This window comes from Hippopotamus amphibius, chromosome 1 (genome assembly GCF_030028045.1).
Source record: "Hippopotamus amphibius kiboko isolate mHipAmp2 chromosome 1, mHipAmp2.hap2, whole genome shotgun sequence".
Taxonomy (NCBI): Eukaryota; Metazoa; Chordata; class Mammalia; order Artiodactyla; family Hippopotamidae; genus Hippopotamus; species Hippopotamus amphibius.
The window spans coordinates 1,547,397-1,567,824 of record NC_080186.1 but is presented as its reverse complement, the minus strand read 5'-3'; the positions used below and the strand labels follow the sequence as shown (position 1 = coordinate 1,567,824).

At 65.3% G+C, this 20,428-nt stretch overlaps 1 protein-coding gene across 1 annotated transcript in view; it reads right to left on the bottom strand.

The window, feature by feature from the left end:
- Nucleotides 1–14,590, bottom strand: part of PRDM16 (PR/SET domain 16) — a 315,585-nt gene extending 300,995 nt beyond the window's left edge. Inside the window, exon 1 of the mRNA XM_057750442.1 lies at nucleotides 14,397–14,590. Within this exon, the coding sequence (XP_057606425.1) occupies nucleotides 14,397–14,433 (37 nt within the window). The 5' untranslated portion in view covers nucleotides 14,434–14,590. The remainder of the gene's footprint in view (nucleotides 1–14,396) is intronic.
- Nucleotides 14,591–20,428: the final 5,838 nt, after the last annotated feature.

Here is a 20,428-nt window from a genome sequence, read left to right as displayed (position 1 = left end):
ATGCCAGAGCCCAACGTGCAAAGTGCTTTCTCCAGCCGCTGAGTGCTTTTGACTCCATCAGCGAGGGGTTCGCAGGAATCTCCTTACTGGGCCCCAGGGTTCAGATCGAATGTCCCTTTGAAAGGGCCAGAGGGGACCCTATGCCCCTGCTCCTGGGTCTGCGTGACACCAGATCCAGCCCGTCCTGGCTGGGCTTTTGGAGGCCACTGCCTGTCCCACCCAGAGGGAAGGGCCCCCGACATCCCAGGGCCCGCGGGGAGGAGAGAAGGGCCCGTCCCCTGGCCCGGCCCTGTCTCCTGCGGGGAGCCCACGACCAGCGTTCAGACTCACTGTCCCAGCCTGCCTCTCCTCTCGCTCCGTCTACCGGCTGGTGGGACTCCGGACACCCAGTGACAGCCCCCTGAACGGGGGTCCCCTTCGTCCGCCCAGAACCTGCTCCTCTCTGATGCCGACGTATCAGCCTCCCACATCATCCGAGACCGAAAGCAGAGCCTGGCTCATGCAGCCACGTCTGAGGGCGTGGAGCACTGCGTGTATCTGTGTGTGCACGTGTGGTGTGTACACGTGTGGTGCGTGCACACTGCACGGAGTGACGTGCATGTGCGCCTGTATGCGTGTCGGTTGCATGTACCTGTGTGCACATGTGTGCTCTGTGCGCGCACGGTGCACGTGTGTGCCTTACACGGGTGTGCCCATGCCTGTGTGCCTGTACACACGTGTGCATGCTTGTGTGTCAGGCATGCACAGACTGAGGACAGCGAAGCCCCTGTACCCGTGGTTCCCTGAGTGAGTCCTTGGTGTGTCCCCTGGACGACACCGGAGACACAGCCTCAGGCGTCAGCGTGTCCGCTGATCACTGGCGGCCCAGTGAGGAGAAACTGCCCCCCTCCTTTCAGCTCTGGACCTGCCACTCAGCACCCCAAATCCCCTGGAACTGAACCGAACAAGAGACCCCCTCAGAACTCTGACGCTCGGAGGCGATGCTCGCCCCCTCCCAGGGCAGGAGGCTCGCCACGGCCCCTGGCTCTGCTCCTCCCAGGAACTAGGTGGTGGAGCCCCCAACCCGACAAAACACCCGCCCGGGTCTCACGGAGAGCACAGCCGCCCCAGACAGCCCCCAGCCCTCCGTGTGACAGCCCTCCCGTGACTGGCACGGAGACCTGCCGACGACGCGCATGCGTCTGCTCCGCGCTCATCACAACATTGTCTGGGCGAGCTTTTTAGTCTGTAGGCCACATTCAGGGGCCCCCCGGGAGGCTGCTCAGCCCCACAGAGTCACACACAAATCTGCCTCCTGCCAGGTGCAAGAAAGTTCCAGAAACCCAAAGCAGCCGCTAACAATGACAGCCTGGATCCTGCAGCGGATAACAGCCAGAATAAGACGGTGTTAAAGCGGCCCGCAGACATGATCCCAGCCTCCACTCCCGCTCCAGGGAGTCCGGTCTGGTGCCCCCCAGTCCCTGCTTATGGGCAACCTTTCTGTCCATCTCCGCCGTGGCCAAGGGTGACTCCAGATGAGGACAGGCCATTGTCCCTGTGACCCGGGTCCAGCTGGCCTGGAGGTGCTCCTGGAGATCGCAGGGCCCTAACAGGCTTTCATCACCTACCTCCCCGCCAAGACCCTCGCCCACCTTCCCTTTGCCTGCTGGCCTGGGGCCCCAAGAGCCAGCCTTCCACCCTGGTGCCAACGCTCAGCCCGCAGGTGGGCCCACCAAGTTCCTCCGGTTTGGTCCGAGGTCAGCTAAGGTGATGGAGCCGTGCATCCCACGGGAATCTGGGGAGTGAAGACCAAGAGCCGACCCTCTTCGGGCCCCGCACTGGGAGCTGGCGGGCTGGGGCCCCTGGCGACGTGCGCTGGCGTTTCCCCCACACCCCCGGGGCGCCCTGGCTTCCTGGCCCAGTTCTGCCTGCGGGCCCAGGAGCCTGAAGGCCTCTGCCTCCGGGCCAGGCAGGGCGGGAGGGTTCAGCGTGGCCCTGCTGTCACAGATTCGGTGAGAGACGGGGGCTTCTCTAAGGAAGACAGTCATCCTAGAGCTGGCCCCGGCAGGGCCCTTCCCTTGCCCCCTGCGGCCAAGCTGTGTCCACTGCTGGCAACCACCGCCCTGGGATGCCAAGCAGCACCGTGGTTATGGTTTCCCAGGAGGCCACGTCCTGCCGAGCCTACCGCAGGCCTGGCTGCATCGAGGCATCTCTGCAACACACCACCCCTCCCCTCCAAGCCAGCAGGCCCGGCAGGTGAGGCCAAGCATTCTGCTCTGTCTGGTGGATAAAGAATCAGGGGTTCTTTGCCAGAAAATCAAGGCTGCGTTCCTCCAGGCTTGGCCACGCCGAGTCTGTGGGTCAAAGGGGGGTCTCCTGGGGGAGGAGAGAGGCCCCGGGCTGCAGTAATGGGCTCTCACCCTCGCCGTGGCCATCAGCCCCCTCCCCTTTGAACGAGGGCAGTCTGTCAGGACGGGAGGAACCTAAAACCCCGGGGAAAGGGAGCCCTGGGTTCCAGGCGGCAGGGACCAGCGGTGGCCGAGACGGGCCTGCCCCGAGCCGCCGCCACCACTAACAGATGAGATTGGAGAAGCACCAGCAACCTCGAGCTGCTTTATCTAACCTTCGGAAAGTGAGATTAACACCTTCGATGGAGAGAAAGTTAAGACTCGGGGCCCCTTCACTTTGCGAGTCTGACTCCCAGCCGTGAAACGAGAGCCCCCCTTGGGCCGGAGATCTGCCCCGGGGTTTCTGAGCACTCTTACTTTCCACTGGGTTTTTTTTTTAGCCCTTTTGTTCATAAGGACACTCAGCCAAACGTGCGGCCACCGAAACTCCCCCCACCCCGCGCCCAGGGACACACTCCTGCATACACGCGCTCGGTAAACACGCAAGGGCCAGCTGAGCATCGGGGATGCGGGCCCCCCATCTCACCCGGCTAATTGTCAGAGATGCCACGTCTCCACGGGCTCCGGGGAAACAGGAGAAACCTCCCATCAGCCCAGAGTTACTTGTTGCTGCTCTGATTTCATTTGCCCAGAAGAAGCCGGGGACCCCCGTTCCTCTGGACGGAAACCTGTGAGAAGACCCCCCGTTGGAAGGGGCACAGGGCGGGCGCAAGGCTGCCTCAGCTCAGCTGGAGCAGCGGCTGGCGGATGCTTTCGCAACCGACGTCGGCGGAGTGGACGGCGTGGACTTCAGGAGGTCGGAGGACAGCGCCTGGCATCCTGTCGTGGGGCTTATTTTTAAAGTCACGTCAAATCACTTCCAGGGAAAAATTGATCTGTCTCTGATAGCTTTTCCTCCTGCTAACAAGATAAATAAATAATTAGCCACGTGGTCGGGCTGTTTCATTAAAGAAAAGGATGGCTGGATGGGCTGAGATGGAGGAGCCGGTCAGAGAGACGGAGCCCGGCTGTAAACCCCCCGTGTTTTATGGCACCATTTGTATTCTGTCAGTCACAAGCTTTATGTTCAGCCCAAGCTGGGAACTGAATACCCTATTCAGAGAGGTACTCACGGGCGTGTTATTGCAATTTAATATTTTCGCACACAGACACATCATTATCTCGGAACCTGACACTGGCAGCATAATTCTGTAATTTTTCAAGAGGGCCTAATTTTTCTAAATGTGAGCGCTAGGGCCCGGGATTATCTAAACAGCCCCCGCTCCTCTTTGTTTCTTCTAGGGGGTTATAAACTGCAGGAAAGTGCTCGCCCATCGGCTTCTCTGCACCTTTGAACTTCTCCCGGCTCTGCTCACACAACAACCAGCTGCAAAGGGCTCTGGGCTGGGAGGCCTGGCTGCCGCAGCCCCCATTCCAGATGCCGTGGGGAACGAGGCGCCGTCGGGGGCAGCGAAAGTGAGGGGGTCTTTGCGAAGCACAAGTGGGCAGGGAGGTGCAATGCGGTGATGAAAAGGCATGGCCTGAGGGTGTGTCTCGTTCAGACAGCAGACCCAGGCTTGCCCACACGTGCCCGCATACACGTGCACATGCAGCACACGCGTGGACGTGTCCGCACGCTCCCCGGAGGCCACCGCAGCCCGCTGCCCAGATGAAGGGTGTACGTCAGGGGCCGCGTCTCCCTCGAGCTGCATCAGTTCTGGCCAGCAAAACACTCCCTGGCTTTCAGGCAGTTCAAGAATGCACTGGCTTTTCCAGGAACGAGCTGAGAGTGATTGGCAAAGAAGGCCAGGCTTCCCAGGGAGGCATCCCGGGACGGGCAGGTGGCAGCGAAGAGGAAGGTGGCACGGCCCATGCCCCACGCCGACGGCCACAGCCCCGAGCAGCTCGATGTTTCCCGAGGGATCGACGTTCTCTGTGTCACAAGCTCCCTCCCGAAAGGGACCCGGGGGCCTGCAGGCAGCCCGGCGTTCGCCTCCTCACTGACACCCCAGAAACAGTACCCAGACGTCCCTTCGATCTAACCCTGATGCCAGCGGGGCAGCGCGCGGGGAGAGGGGTGACCCACAGCCATGTCTGAATGTGGGGGCTGGGAAAGGCCGTCAGGGCAGCAGAGGCCAGCAACGCTGATCCCAGCACCGGGAGGACCTCAACCTCTTGCCTTCCTGGGGCGGAAGCGGCCTGCGAGGCAAAAATATGAATTCTGGGGACGTAGCCTCACTCTGAACCTTCATGAGGAAGCGTCATCTGACGGCAAAAAGGTGCCAGGAAGTGACAGGGGCCCCGGCTCGGCTGCGCCAGGGACGGAGGAGGGACCCCAGGGCTCTCCTGCGGTCAGCACGCGGGCTCCTCCAGCGAGCGTGATGTTCAGTCTTTGTTTCAATGTTTTAAGGACCGATGTGACCAGGCCTCTCTGAAGAGGCTGTCACAGCCCACTGAGCAGATACAAACGTCTGCGCGTTTTTAAACGCCCGCCCCTTCCCCTCGGAGATGCAGCCAGACAGAGCCGCCTGGATGGGCGTCTGCTCTGGACATCCACGTCTTGGCATAATAGCGACCCGAGCACAGACGCGGGCGTGCACTGTGCCCAGGAAAGGTTCCGGGTCCTATTCAGCCCCCGCCCATCCCTGGTTGACGCAGGCATCTCCCTCCCGGGCTGAAGCACAGGCAGCGCCCGGCCTGCCGCTGCTACCAGAGAAACGCTGCACAAATTTCACGTGAGCCACTGAACGTCAGGGCCGAGGGCTCCCAGGGAAGCAGTGACAGCTGTGGAAACCTCTCTGGCCTCCCTCCCTCCCTCCCCCCGCTTCTGGCCTGTCTAACGCGGAGGAGAGTCGTTGGTTGGGGGTCCAGCAACCCCTCCGACAGCACAGAGCCAAGGCTCACGAGGCCCGAGAGCTGGGGGTCTCCACACGCGCGGGCTCGCTCCACTTCCGAACAGTCTGCGCCCGGAGGCCCGGCCCCCGGGGCCCTGCCTGCTGGCCGGCGAGGACCGAGCTTCGGGAGGGCATCTGTGACTGCCGGGACTCGCCACACTGCCCAGGTGAGGTGATGTCACCGCACCTCCCTCCCGGGGGGCCGCCCCGGGCAAGCACCCGCAGCTGTCCAGGACCCTCAGGCGCGACTCAGAGCCCAGCACACAGTAGGCCCACAGACAACATGCGGGGAAGAACGGACCGAGGAGACAGGGCAGCCAAAACAAACAGAGGGCCTGGCCCTGCAGGACGTGGGAGGCCTCTGGTGGGAAAAGACCCGGCAGATGCCACCAGCTGTTGAAACCCCGAAGGTAGACGTGAGGATGGACAAGGCTTAGTGTGGCTGGGGGGCCGGGAGGGCGGCTGGAGGGAGGGGCCCGGCTGGACGCCAGGGGCCAGCCCCCAGCGCCTGTGCTCCCGGTTTGAAAATAAAATCACGCGCTAAGGACCCATGCTGTATCTCCTGGCTGAGCTGGACGCTGGAGTCAAAGCAGCACAGGGGATGCTCTGCTCTGGTCCTGAACGGCCTCCGCAGAGCAACAGAGTATCTTCCCGAGCAGCCCCAGGAGGTGAAAGCGACACTTGCATCTGACTGCCTGTCTGCCTGGAGCGGTGTCCTGACTCAGCCCCGCCCGGCCCGAGGACCCTGACCTCCCAGGCAGAATCACCCCCTCAAACGCCATGCTCCCTTCCAGAACCTCTGTGCGGTCAGCCCCGCCTGTGGCCAGGGAGGAAGTACACAAGGCCACGTGCCCATCTGTCCACACCCTGCAGCCCCTTGACTGAGTCACAACTCACTTTCACTCTCTCAGACGGCACCCCCTTCCCCAGCTTCAAAGGCGAGAGTCCGGTAGTCCTGTGCCAAGGAAGGCGTGGAGGTCAAGAGGGGGACACAGCCCAGCCCAGAGTCAGAGCGGACAGGGTGCGGGCTCTGGGGCCTGAGGACCATGTCCTGCCAAGCCCGTCCCGCGGGCCAGCTCTGGGGTGAGGCCCCCGCGTGGCCTCAGGAGTAGCGTCCAGGAGGCCTGCGGGTGTTGCCTTGATATTTGTTTGCACCAAGCATCTAGCGCTGCTAGTCTTTCTAAAGTAGGAAAGTGGACAAAGCCACTCATTTCTCAACTCGGCAGACACTGAAAAGCAGACCTCATGCCTGGTGACCACCCTGGGCTCACGGAGCCACGGTGACATGGCCTGGTCCCCAGAGCCAGGGGTCTCAGGAGACCCGACCTGGGCCCTTCTGGCCCAGCCCCTCCAGCAACCCCCATGAGAAACAGGAGGGGGCTTCAGACCCAAAGAGGAGGTGCTAGGGTCCCCCTCATGCCTCACCATCACCCCACGTCAAAATTCATCACGGAATATAAATTTTATGTCAAAAATCGAATCCACCTAAATCCACCCGGGGGCGTCAGGAGGCTAAGGGGCACGGTGATAGATCTCAATGTGGCCACAAGTGCCCAAGTACGTTTCTGGAATCTTCCTAGGAAACCCCCACGTGTCCCAAGAACCCCTCTCCTCCCACACCAGCAGGACAGCAGCCCTGGTGCCCGGCCTCCAACCCAGCCGCCTGGGGTCTTTTATTCCTGTGAACGCCCTTTGGCTCTACCTGGGGCCGAGATGGAGACACACCCCCAGAGGAAGCCCGTGGCGCCAGCACAGGGACAATGGCATTGGGCTCGGAGGCCGAGCCAGTGTGTCCTGCCCCTCCCCACCCCCAGCTGGGGGAGCAAGGGCCTCAGGGCACGACTCTGGTCTCCTTGAAGAGCATCTCAGAACCAGGAGGCGGCCAGTCAGAGGAGGCCCGCACTTTGCCCACCTCCCTCCCCACAGAGGCGTCTGAGCATCTCCAGCCACCACCTGCGGGAGCGAGGAGCTAGCATCCTCCATCACCTGCCTCCTATCCCCAGAGCCGCTCAGGCTGCGCCAGCACGTGCATGGGTAATGCGGCTCCCGACACGAACCCCAGGGTCACCCCCTTCACGCCCCCACGCTGGACGGGGTGCAGACCCAAGGCACACACCTTCCCGGAAGCGCGTGGCCCGCAGAGGAGCGGCACAAGTCTGGGGAATTTCCTAACCTGGTTCATTTTGCAGAATCCTCACATCGGGTTCAGAAAGCGGGTATTCGGGGTGACTGGTTCTCTTTTCGGAGATGGGCAGAGCAAGAGCTGCCCTCGCGTCCCCAAGTCTGAGCCTGGGAACACTGGCCACTGCAGTGGGGGATGGGAGGGCTGGAGAGGGGGTTCTGCTCCCACGCCTGTAAAGCCTGTTTGTGGGCCTCTCCTCCCACCCCGGGGGCGGAGGGGCCTGGAGGGGAAGGCTGGGTACCAGAGGGCTCTGCAGCATCTTGGGGCCCCTCTGCCCCGAGGCGAATTTCAGAGGAGCCTGTCGCTGCAGTCAACCCTTCTGCCTCAAGGGCAGGGTCAGGCCAGAACGAAAAAGGGCTCTGACCCTCATCAGAGTTGTTTAAAGACAGGCTCCACTATCTCCACCCTGAAAGATGCCTATTTGGGGTTGAGAATGTCACTCGTGTCAGATGGAAAAACGTGCACGGGGTAACGCGGAGCCTTATTTGGAGGAGATAAAATATTCACCAGGACCCAGCCATGTTTTAAAATGATTATAAATTATTTTAACAGTGCATTTGCAAAGGGTTATACAAACAGCCATAATATATTTTTTTCCTTAGATTCTAGAATTACCAGTGTGACAGCTAATGCAATAATGATTTGTTTCAAATGCCAGTGTTTAAGCTGTATAAAGCTGATTTTATACATTTTTCCAGTAGGCCGCATTGTAGTTAATGAAATTAAACACACCAATCGCATTTGTCCCCAGGGGACGAGGAACTGAACACACCACTGGTTTATTTTTTTATTAAAATAAATTGCAGCCGGCAAGATGGACTAATTGCATACAGAATTGAAAAAGAAACATTCCATTGATATAATTAAGCCAATTTTCATGGACAGAAATAGTTATAGTGGATATAAAATAAGCAAAGCCCTCACCAGAATCTGACTTTCTTCCTTTTTTTTTTTTTTTTCTCGCAGAATGTTAACTATTAAACAAATATGTATCTGGGGCCGGAGCACTCCTATCTGCGGCCGCAGGGCATTGTTCCTCGGAGTCCAGGGAGAGGCCGCCAGCCTGGCCAGAGCGCCTCCAGACCGAGGAAGATTGGACGGCGAAACCCGGAGAGAGGAGAGTGGTCAGAATAGAAGAGGCCACCCCCGCTGCCCCGGGAGCTTGGGAGCACCGTCCGGCCTGGAATGGCCACCGTGGCCCTGGCTGGAGCCTGTGAGGTGCCCAGACTTGAAGAACAGCGGCCGATTCCAGGCTGGACCTGCAACGGCTGCTGCCAGCTCCTCCACCCTGTGGGTCAGGTCCACGGTCACAGCTCCGCCTCTCCCTGGGGGGAGGGGATGGGATTATTTCTCTCCAGATTTGGGGTGGGGGTGGGAGGTGAGCCTGCGGGTCCTACGCCTCCTGTGTTGGCTCAGGTGAAAGGCAGCAGCCGGGTATAGACAGGGCCAACCCCTGGTCAGCACTCCAGCTATCCTGCACCTGTCCTTGGGAGAGGACACCCAGAGCCGGGGCTGGAGACCCCCCAGGCAAGGCCTCTGCCCAGCCTGCGTGGGGAGAGCAGAGTGGAAGCGTCCAGTCCCGGGCAGAGAAAGAATCCAGTCTGAAGGAGGCCGAGTGCAAAGGTAGCCAGTTGCATTCACAAGCTGTAAGCACATGGATGTCTTATTTGCTTTTTAAGAATAGACCTGTTACAAGCTCACCACTGGCCCTGGGAAAATGCTTAAAATCTGAAATGTTAAAAACACTAAATAAAATCCTTAGAATTAACTGCAGCCTGCAGTGCCCTGGTGGGGGGCGGGGTGCTAAATAAGAAACCCTGGAGGCCTTTATTTAAGTGACATTCAGTGTCACCATGAACTGGCTGTGTGACCTTGTCGGGTTATTTGACCTCTCTGTGCCCTGGGTTCCTTACCGTGAAAGGTGGTACCAGCTAGCCACACTTTATCCTTCTCGGGTCAGTGAAAGGGTGTGGGTCACGTCTCCCAAGTGGACCATGGGCGCCTTTGCGGGGACCATCCCCCTGAGGCTGCCGCGGTGCAGAAACAGGGGCAGCGGCTCAGGCTGCAGCCGGCTCGGGGCCTCCCCGCAGGTGCGCGCGGGAGTGCACGGCCCCAGCGCCAAGTTCCGGGAAAGGCAGGGGTCGCTCCTGGAAGGACGAACCCCCACCCCCGCCTGGGTTTTCCGCACCGGCCCGACTGAGACCCAGCCTTCCGGGAGCGCTCCCGCGTCTCTCCGGGCCCAGGTCAGCGAAGCGACTTGGAAGCGCACGCGGCCTGCAGCCCGCAGAGTCTGGGCGAGGGTCAGCAGTCGGGGAGGGCGTGGAGCCCGCCCTTCTCGGTCCAGGGAGCCCGGGGAGGCGGAGACCCCTGGGGCCGGACTGCGGCCCTGGAAGGGGAGGGCTGGGCCGGGACCCGGGGCGCACACACCGACGCGGACCCGCTGCGCAGTGTAGACGCGGGCGCTGCTCCCGCCGCGACGCCGTGCGCGGAGACCACCGAGCCGGGTCGACCGTCCGCTCGGCCAGGGGTCCCCAGGCCCCGCGCCCCGCCCCGGCCCGCGGGGTCTGGAGCCCCGGGCGGCCCCCGCCGCGAGGTCCAGCCGGCTCCCTCCACCTCGAGAAGTTTCTTGCCGCGCGGGGACGCCGCCCAGGCTGCTTCGCGTCCTCCTGCGCCGGCAAGGCAAGCTGCAGAGCCCAAGACTTGTTACACGGGTTTGATTCAAAACCTGATAAATTGTTTTTAACGCTATTTGAAATTTTTAAACGAAATTATTCACAAGATTTTTAATCCTGGATAATTTTTGTTGAAACTCTAATTATACGTCAGCTTAATTACCAGCCCAGCCCCCAAGGACCCCTAATTGCCTCCTAATTGAATAAAACAGGGGGCTAATCGTGCCCAGGGCGGCCCAGCGAGCTGGCGCACCTCCCCCAGGGGCTCGTTGATGGGCCCCCCGGGCCGGCCCCACTGCCTGCTCCAGGCCTCGCAACAGAAGCGGGGACTGGGTCCCCTTCCCTGTGCTCTGCCCAGAAGGGAGATGTCCTGTGCGCAGGGGCCGCGGGCCGGGAGGGAGGAAGAGGACCAGACCGCACCTGCTCCAGGCCAGCGGCCAACAAGAGCAGCAGGGAGGCCCTGAGCAGCGTGGGGGCACTGGGGACCCCAGGGCGCAGTGGGTTCCCTTCCCCCAGGGAACCCATCAGGAGATCACTCCGTGAACAGGCATCCCCCCCTCCCGTGGGCCTCAGCACCCTGGCACCCCCGCGGGGCCTATGGCAAGCCAGAGCCCCTGGGCCATCCGCGCACCGCCACGGGGCACCTGGCCTTGGCCGCCAGCTCTGCACCCCGCCCTTCCACCGGGGCCTCCGTGATTTCGCCCGAAGCGGGGCGAGCCGCCAGACTCCGGCTGGACATTTCCTGGCGCTGCTGCCCTACCAGGCGTCCAGACGGGAGACTGCTGTCCCGGCTCCTGGGAGAGGATGGGTGGAAGGGGCAGGCCTCCCCCGGAGGGTGGGAAAAGGCTGGGCCCAGCAGAGCGGGAGCCTGGCCTGTTTCTGCTGGGAGCTCAGCCTGCAGCCAGCCTCCCCCCACCCCGTAACACACATCAGTCTCCAAGGCACACAGAAAGCTCCAGCTAGCAGAGGTGGCACCCCCACCCTCACCCCAGGGGCTAAGTGGCAGCTGGCAGCTGTCTGGAGGAAACTCTCCCCAGGCCTGAAATACGCAGTGTCCAGGACTCTGGGGTCTGTCAACTCCGTGGGCACCAGGCCTCAGCGGTGTCCCCATGAGGGCCCTGGCTGGACACAGTTTCTGGGTCACATCTTTCCTCACACAGGGTCCCTATGTGCTATGAAGAGGGAGGAGGGGAAGATGGCTGTGCTGACCCCCTACCTGCCCACCTGGCTCCCAGCAGCGGTAGAAACACGAAGCTTCCCTGCCGCATTTCATTTTTAAATGTAGGGCAGGGACGGCCTCTTCCCCCCCCACCCCCAAGGCCAGTGACGCCTAGCCACGTGTGAGGGGACCCTGGCCCTGACCTGTCCTCACCCTGCTCAGGCTTCCCAGGCTCCGCTTGTGATGGGGAGTTTTCCCACAGCTGATCTGTAGCCCTGGCCTGAGTGCCCCAGTGGCCTCTGGCCTTGCAAGCTCAACTCAGAGTCCCCAGTGTGGGCCCCAAAGGTGCTACCAACTCAGCCAGCAATGCAGGCCCAGCAGCAGAGCCTGGGGTCCTGGGGAAACACAAAATTAAAGCCCCAGATGCACCCTCTGGGGCAGCCCCCCAAGCTCTGAATCATGGGGTCAAACTCCCCCACCCACTCCCCCCTCCTCCACCTGGCTGTCCCTCCAGGCCCAGCACATGGCTGCAGGCACAGCCCAGCCCTACACACTGGCCTTGGATCCATGACCTCTTTCGCTTCTCCCAAGCCCCCTGACCCTGGCCTGGAGGAAGAGGTTCTGTTGGTGGCACTGGGGCTGCCCCAGTGTCTTGGATTCAGGTAACGGAGTCAGGTCCCCAGGGATGTCCACATCTGCTTAAAATATTGTCCAAAGGAATGAAATTTCTCAGCGGATCCAGTGCTGTGTTGGGCAGGCAGCGAGGTCCCGTGCCTGCCTGGGCCACCTTCTTGGGGAGGGCTGGGGCAGCTGTCCTGACTGCAGGGCCCAGCCGGGAGGGGTTCCCAGAGCTCTCTCCCGAGTGGCCCCAGCTAGGTTTGGGCCTGACAGACCTGCTCTGCGCTGGCTTTTTCTCAATAATGACTCCCAGGAAAAGGAAACCCGTGCTCTGCCCTACCCTTGGGTCAAGCTCTCTGGCCTCTAAAGCAGACTGCAGGTCGCTGCCAGGCACCCGTTCTAGGCCTGAGCAGGGCCAGGCCGGGCACCTTCCCCACCTGGCTGGCGTGGAGCTGACAGAGAGCTGCGGGCCAGGCCGGCGGCCGGCGGGCGTGGGACGCTCGCAAGTTTGCGCGGGCGCGCCAAGCGCCCCGAGCCGGCCGCTCGCTTGCGGCGAAGGCCCGGCGAGAACTCGGCCGCTTTCCACTTTCTCGCTCCAGCTTCGGGCCCTTCCTCGGGGAGAGCCTGACCCGGGCAGCCTGCCGCCGGGGAGCCGAGTCACTGAGCCGACCCGCGGCGCACAGACAGACGCCGGCACGCACACGAACACGCTTACTCCAGGCGCCCGCCGCCGGCGGGCAGGTAGCGCGCGCTCGGCCCGCGCAGCAGCCTCCGAACGCGGGGCCTCGTTCGCACCAAGAGGGGCCAGAGGTCGCGGGAGGCCGGGGAGGCCGAGGCCACGAGCACCGGGCAGAGGGCACTGGCTGGAGACGGGCGCTGCGGCGAGGGGCCCCGGGCGGCCGCGGGCGGAGTCCAGGGGCGTCCCGCGGAAGCCGGGAGCTGCTTTTCCCCCCCGCGGGCCCGACGCGCGGCCTGCGGCCGGGGAGGGGGCGGCGGCCGCCGGGCCGGCCGAGCGCCGGGCCCAGAGCGGGGAACTGCTTCGGAAAGCCGCCGCGAGGTCCGCGCCCCCCGGGGCTCGCGCCTGGGGGCTCGGGCCTGGGTGCCGCGCGGCCCGGCCGGGCAGAGTCGGGCCCAGGAGCAGCGGAGCGGTGGGCCCGGTGGTCCGGCGGGGGTCCCCAAGGGGAAGCAGGCCGGCCGCCCCCTTCTGCGGCTGGGCGGGCGGCTGCGGCGGAGGGGGCGGCGAGAGCGGGGGCCGCCGAGGACGCTCCGGGCGGCGCTCGCCGCTTCGCTGCAGCCGGGGCCGCGGCCGGGCTTCAGGAGCCGCGCTCGCCGGGCCGCGGCGCCGCCGCCGCCCCCACCTGCCCGCCTCTCGGGCCGCGGCCCGCGGGCCCGGCAGCGGATGGCGCCGGCGGCCGGGGCGCGGAGGGCGCGCGGGCGGCCCCGGGCGCGGCGGGGCGGGCGGCGAGCGCACCCGGCCGGCGGCGAGGACCCGGCCGGCGGCGGGCTGGGCGCGCGGAGCCCGGGGCTCGGCCCGAGACGGAGCGAAAGAGAAAGTAAGACCGGGGACCGGGGCCGTCTCGCCGGGGGCAGCCCTGTCGCCGCCGGGCTTCGGAGCCGTGCCAGGCGAGCGGGGGCGCGGGAGGGTCCGAGCGGGGCCGACCGGGGTCGGCGGCGGCGGCGGCGCGGGGGAGGAAGGCCGGCCCGGCGGGGCCCTTCCTGCCGCGGACAGCAGCGCCGGGGCGGCCGCGCGGGGCCGCCGGAGTCGCGGAGGAGCGCCCGCCGCCGCGCGGGGCACCGGCCGGGAAGCGACTTCACGACCGCAGTCCCAAAGCCCCGGGAAGCGGCTCCATCTTGCGGCCCCGGCGGCTGCGGCCGTCCTGCCGTCGCCGCCGCCGCCCTCGCGCCCGCGGGCCCGGGTGGGCGCCGGCCCGCGCCCCCTCCTCCGCCCCCTCCCCGGCTCGGGGTCTCCCTCCTCTGCGCCCGGCTGGCGGACGCCAAAGGCGGTGCTCTAGCGCCCACTATTCCAGGAGCCCGGAATATGATTTGACCAGGGCTGAGAGCCACTCGGAGAGGGAGGCAGCGCGAGCCAGGCGGAAAAGTTGCTCTCCCCTTTCGTCAACTTTTCGCTAACTTTCGCTTTTCGCTCCCCGCCACCCCCGGCCCTCCCCCTCCGCCCCCCTCCCCGGCCCCCACCGCGCGCCTCGGGTTCCCGGGCCCGAGCGCCTGACACTGGGGGGGGGTGGGGGGTGGGGGGGAGGGGGTTCGGCGAGGAGGGGGCCGGCGCCCTCGGGGAGCGCGCGGCCCGGGCGCCCCGAGCCTCCGCGCCGAGCCCGGCCGCCCCGGAGCGCGGGAGGCGGAGCAGCCCCCGGGCCGCGCGGCCGACCCGGGGGCCGAGAGCCCGAGGCGCGCCGGCCGCGCCCCGACGCGCACCCCCTGGCCCGGGCGCCCCGGCCCCGCGCGGCCCGGGGCCCGGCGGCGCGGCGCGGCCGAGCGCGGGAGACTTACTTTTGGCTAGCTTCCTCGCCCTCGCCTTGGATCGCATGGTGTCGGCTCGCGGAATCTCTCTCCTCCTCCTTGAGTCCAGAAGCAGCCACACACTATCTTCATCTCCCCAGCATTGTCAGTTTGGACACCTTCGCACATGCGCACAGAGCGCTCAATCTGACACCCCTCGCCGGGGCCAAAAAAACTTTGCAATGTGTTCGCCATCCTCATCGTCGCGCGCCGCCGCCGCCGCCTCCTCGGCGCGGGATTGGGGGGCTCTCCTCGGCCTTCCCGGTCTTCACCTCCCCGATCTCTCCCCCCCCGCCCCCTCCCTCCCCCCCCTCCCCTTTGCAGCGCAGCTCGGAACTGGCCCTTTAAGAAAACATTCCGTGCTCGGCGCTCCCGCCCGGGGCCCGCACCCCGGACACTTTAAAAGGACCCAGGTGGCCCCGGAGGCGAGGTGACTAACCCCCCCCCCCCTTCCCCTGCGTCGCGGCGCGCGCGGCTGCTCCCGCCCCAGCCGGGGCCGAAGATGGAGTGGCGGCGGCGTCTGCGCTCCAGGCTTCCTCGGATGTGGGGGCACACGCGCCGACAGTCCGGACGCGGGTCTGGCTGCTTTTGCTCCGTTTTACTGCGTTTTCTCACTCATTAAAAAGCTTTGCGTTTGCCGTCGCCCCGGCCCGCTCTCCTCCCGGCTCCCCGCTCCGCCCCTGCCCCCGGCCCGCGATCGCCCGAACCCGGCTCCTCCGAAGCCCCCTTCGGGGGCCCCGCCGCCCCCCTCGGGCCTCCCCGGCCCCCGCCTCCTCCCCTTCGCCCCCACCCAACCGCTCCAGCTTCGGGCTTCGCGGCTCAGAAACAACAGCGGCAGCGCCGCCAGCTCCGCGCTCCGCCGCCGACCGGGCCGGCGGCCGGGACTCGGACCCGCAGCGCGCGGGGCCCTGGGGAGGCGGCGCCGGGGCAGCCGTGCCAGCGCCGGGCGCCCGGCACCTCGCCGCCCTCGGGCGGGCCCGCGCTCTCCTGCCTCCGCTCCCCAGGTGAGTACCCAGCGGCGCGAGCGCCCGAGCTGGGCCGCCTCGAGCGCCCGGAGCCTCTGGGGACACGTCCCCCTGCCTCGCACGGCCCAGGTGCGTCTCGGGCGGGAGAGCCGGCGGAGCAGCAGGTGCCGGAGCGCGGGCGGCAGCCGACTGGGTGTTTCTTCTGCCCCGCAGCCCCCGGCTTCGGAGGTGCGGCGGCGGAGGGACAGGCTGGGCGCAGGCCGGCGTCCGGGCCCAGGGGCCTGGAGGGGACGGTGAGAATTGCTCATTCGAGTTGTCTGGGATGCGAGAATGTACTGGCAGCAAACGGAGGCGCTGACCCCCGCGCCCTTTCAAGCACCAGGGTTGTGCCAGGCCGCGGGACTTGCAGCCGCCGCAGAGGCAGCCTGAGCCGGGAGCGGCCGTGTGCGCGGTGCGGGGGTCTCTGCCGCCCCAGGGTGGGCTCCGGGCCCTGCCCCTCCCCTTTGTCGTGCAGTGAGACCAGCGGCGCCTCCGCTGGGACCTACATTTGGAACCCCGCGCCTTTGCCATAAGAGAGGTGACCTGGCAGTGTCCAAGGAGCTACCCCCGAGACCCCGGGGTCCTAGCAGAGGCGCCCCGGTGGTAAGGGGCGCATGGCCCACGCTACCCCAGAGGAAAAGCCCGACGGAGCCCGGCTTGTCAAAAGCCAGCAGCGGCGGTGCGCCGGGCCTTCCGCCCTGGTCTCTCCGCAGTGCTCAGCCGTTTCGCTGCCGGGATTCGAGCCCCGACGGAGCCCCCACTGCTGGGGGTGTCCGTTCTTGCGCCCGCTCGCCGCCCCGGACGGAGAAGGCGCTCTCTGCCCGGCTCTGGTGCCCACTGGCCGCCGCCTCTGTTGTTTCCGGCCCTCGGTGAGTGTTGCCCGCGGTGGCGGCGCCGAATTCAGCAGCTCAGTCTCCCGGGCCGCCGCCTTCCGCCTTCCGAGGAGGGCCTGTCGCTCGCCCCCTCCCCCTGGCCCGTCCCACGCCCTGGCCATCTTTCCTCAGGGACTGGCTGCGCAGAGAAACGCTTGGCTCAGAGGGTCCCTAGGCCTTGCTGCCAGGCCCTCGGGGGGCTTGGAGAGGAATCCCCGCGGGAGGCTAGGGCATGGCTGCAGGTCCTCATAGGCTCAGACCCCTCTCTTGCTCCGGGTGTGTGCCTGGGGGGGTCGCTGGGAGAGGAAGAAAGGGAGCCGGAGCCCCTAGCTCTGGGGCTGCCTGCCTCACCCAGCCGTGGCAGGCTCCAGCGGGAAGCAGAACCAGGCTGGGGCGCTGGCCAGAGAAAACACGAGCACAAGGTCACCCTCCTACCTCGGCACCCCAGTTTCTCCCAGCCAGGTTAGGTTTGAGGGCTGGGGGGCATTCAGTGGCTCCTGTGAAGCACGCCCATCTGCAGAGGGTGTCCCTTCCCCGCCCTGACCACCAGCTTAACCCTGCTTCTCCCACCCTGGAGGACCAGCAGGACCCAAGGTCAGGAAGGCCCGGCCTCTTCTGGGGGTGCCCCGGCTCATCAGGCCCTCTCCACGCTCCCTCCCTCAGCTCAGGAGGTGATTAAAATTGTGGAGCACCCTCCAGACTCAGGGACCACACCCTTGCCAGGCCCGGGGGAGGAGGGTAGTCATCCTGGGGAGAGGGCCTGGCCGTGCTGTCTCTTGCCCGCTGTCCCCTGGGGTCCTGGAGGGTGGGGAGGACTAGAGCTCAGCACCTGCCTGGGGAGGGGTAAGCTAGTGATCAAGGATGGCCAGGGAGACGGCTGAGGTGCTGACACCCCCAGGGTGCTCTCTCCAATCAGCCCATCAGCTCAGCTCGAGAACCCCGGGCAGGCCGTCCCCAAGGCCGTGGCCCTGGCCGAGCTTGGGTCCTGGCCTGACCAGGCCCTGCCCCCGCGTGGCGAGACTTAGACCTGACGGAGAGCAGGCCAGGCCTCAGGGAGAGTCCTGAAGAGGGAAAGGGGGGAGCAGGGGAAATCAGACGCTGGTCCTCCCGGGCCCAGCTCTGCGTCCTCCACCCCCACCCCCCACCTGAGGAAACAGGCCGGGCCAGTGGGGGCTCAGACAGAATAGGGCACTTTCCATTTCAATGGCAGGAAAAGGTTTAAAAGCTGTTTTCAGGCTGAGGTAAGCTTCGGGAATTCTCGTGGCCAGGCTGATGCTGGGACTTGGGGACCCTGCACGGGGGTGGGGTGTGGAAGTACCACCCACCCCGTCCGTGGTGCCCTCCTCAGGGGCTTCTGTCCCCATCACACTGTCCAAGCCTGGTGAGGTGTGGGTTGACCGCAGTGATGTGCTCTACACCCTTCGGAGTTTGGGAGCAGACTTCGGTGCCGGGGTCTAGGGGGTGGGAGGGCGACTTTTACCACCAACTTCTGCCGCGATCTAGAATCCTGCCTCAGGCCAGAGCTCAGCGCACTCCCAGCCTCCCCAGCAAGCAAGGAGGTGTGGCTGGAGACCCAAGACCAGACGAACTCCTTTGGGAAAAGGCTGGGCTTCGAGAGAGCAAGTGAAGTGGGTCCTGCAGGGCTGCGGGGAGCCTCCTTGGCCCATTTGTAATAAACCACGCTGGGGCATCGTGCACTCCCAGCGTCCACACTGTGGGACTAGAGGGTGCCTGTGCTCGGCCAGGAAGGGACCCGTGTCGACTCGAGAAGGCCGGGCCTCTGGAGAGGAGGTCCGCACGGTGAGGTCTGTGTGCCTGGAGGTGCAGGGTCGGAGCCGGCAGGCCCAGCGAGCCCACTGCAGCCGCGGGGTGGGGACACACAGCAGACGAGCGGATGCCCTGACCCGGCGGGGTTCCTCTGCTGGCCTCCACGTTCCCTCTGGGCTCGCTGAACTTGGCCACGGGCTCCAGGCATTCAGTCTCCCGGCTCCATCGGGTTCCAGGTCAAGTTTTGTCCACCCTCCGCTTTCTGCTCAGAAGAAAGTAGCTGAAAGAATAAAAGCAGGCTCCCTTAATTTACACTCGCGGTTCCTCTCAGAAATCGGACTTGCTCCAGGAGGGGATCCAGACCACCAGTCCTCTCCCCACCCCCAACCGGAGTCAGACCCGTGGGGGTCTCGCTCTCTGGGCACATTCTGCCCACACTAGGTGGAAGTGGCTCCCATTAGAGCAGCGGCAGGAGACCACGAGGGGTGCTTGGGGGCAAGCCGTGTGGTTCCCACTGCACAGGGAAGAAAATGGAGATGGTCTCGGCGCCCAGCAGGGGACCCAGTGGGGACTGTATGCAGAGGCCCTACAGCCTGGGGTGAACGGGGTGTGGTCCAGCAAGGGGGTGGGGGCACGGGGAACCTACAGGGCCCTTTCCGCCCCAGACTGGCCTCCACACTGGCCCAGGGTGGGTGCTGCCCCAGCACCACGCCTCAGCCCCAGACTGGGACCACGGGAGCCTCCGGGGACCCTGGGGTTAATGTTTCAGACCTTCTTTGGCCCCTCTCCCTACCCCAGGCCCAGAGACAGCTGTGACCCAGGTAAGCTTAGAGGCCAGAAGCACACAGGTCCTGACTTCTGGCCCAGAGATTTCAGAAGCCCTGTGGCAAGGCCGTTCCCTGCGCAGCTCACAGCAGAGGCCTCCCGGCCCCCGTACCCTGTCCCTGGTTCTGGAGTGCGTCACAGAGAGGGTTGGGGACGCTCCCCACCAAGACTTCCCGCAATGTGAACCATGGAGCCGATTTGGAACGAACCCCCGATGTTTAGAAGCCTACTTCCTTTTCAGGCAGGAGGATGCTGGCTCCTGTAGACGGGCAGCCTCCTGGGAGGGCCCTGGTGATTCCTCTGCGAGTATCCTGGAGTCCTGGCTAGGGCCACCACCTCTCAACAGCGCAGATGCCTGCGAGTGGCACCTGGGACCTGCCACATGTGGTGGGAGGATGTAATCGAGAGGGGGTTTTTGTTTTTGTTTTTGTTTTAACTTAAGAGATTGAGGCTCTGGGCTTGAATCCCTGGTCTGAGCCAGGTGGGAGCTGGCTCCAGTATCCTGGCCCAAATCGGCACCCCAAGACGCGCAGCAAGTCCCCGGCGACTCGTCCCCGCGCGGCGCGCAAAGCTGGCAGGACTCAGCGGCTCAGTCCCGGGGCTCCTGCAGCCGCGCGGGCTCCGGCCTCGCCGCGGAGAGCAGCAAACGGGATCGGCTTCCCACGCCTTCTCTCTCCACCCCGGAACCTTTCAGGACCCGCTCACGAATTCCGTCGTCCAGTGTGCGGGGGTCCCGAGCCTCGCGTTCACCCCGCGCCGCCCGCACCCCCGGGCCGCCCGCCCGCGCTCGCGGGGACCAATTTCGTTCCCCCGAGCACCCTGGCCCTGCCGCGCGGGCAGAGCTCCGCCGGGCAGAGGTGGCACCGTGGTCGCTCCGGAACGGTGCCTGCGTGGACGCGGCCGCCGCCTCCTGCGCCCGGTTCCTGCTGCGCGCGGGCAGGGTCCGGGCCACAACGAAAACGGCGAGCCGCGCGGCTTTCCCAGCATCCCAGTCCCGGGAGCCTCTGGGTGGGGCCGCCCTCCGCGTCCCCAGACGCCCCAGAGCGGAGCACACCGCGGGGCCGCCCGGTAGCCGGGCAGACTCCCCCAGTCGGCTTGCCCCCGATACGCACCTCGGTTTACAAAGCCCCCCTCGTCTGCGTCCTCTGGACCTTGGTCCCTGCCCGCACACCCGACCCCGTTAGTCCGGAAACCAGATATCGCCTTTGGTCCTGCCGGCTCCTCCGCTGACGTAACCCTGGAGAGGGTTGCTTCTCTACGCCTCAGTTTCCCCATCTGTGCAATGGGGCCAGATACTCCTGCGCCCCGACCAGGGTTGATGTGGGATTGGCAGGGAGAGCGGAGGGTGGAAGACGCCCGGCGGGGCCCAGCGCTGCCCACCTTTTGGGGCCACGTTTGCGCGGGTGGGGCTCAGAGGTCGTGCCCAGACTGGAAGGGGCCCACGGTTGCCCTTGAGAGATCGCCGCCTTCCCCCCTTCTCCACGCCCCCGCCCCCACCCCGGAACGCCCCTCTCCTGGGCGCGGTGGCGGAGGTGTGAGGGTCCCGCTTGGCGCC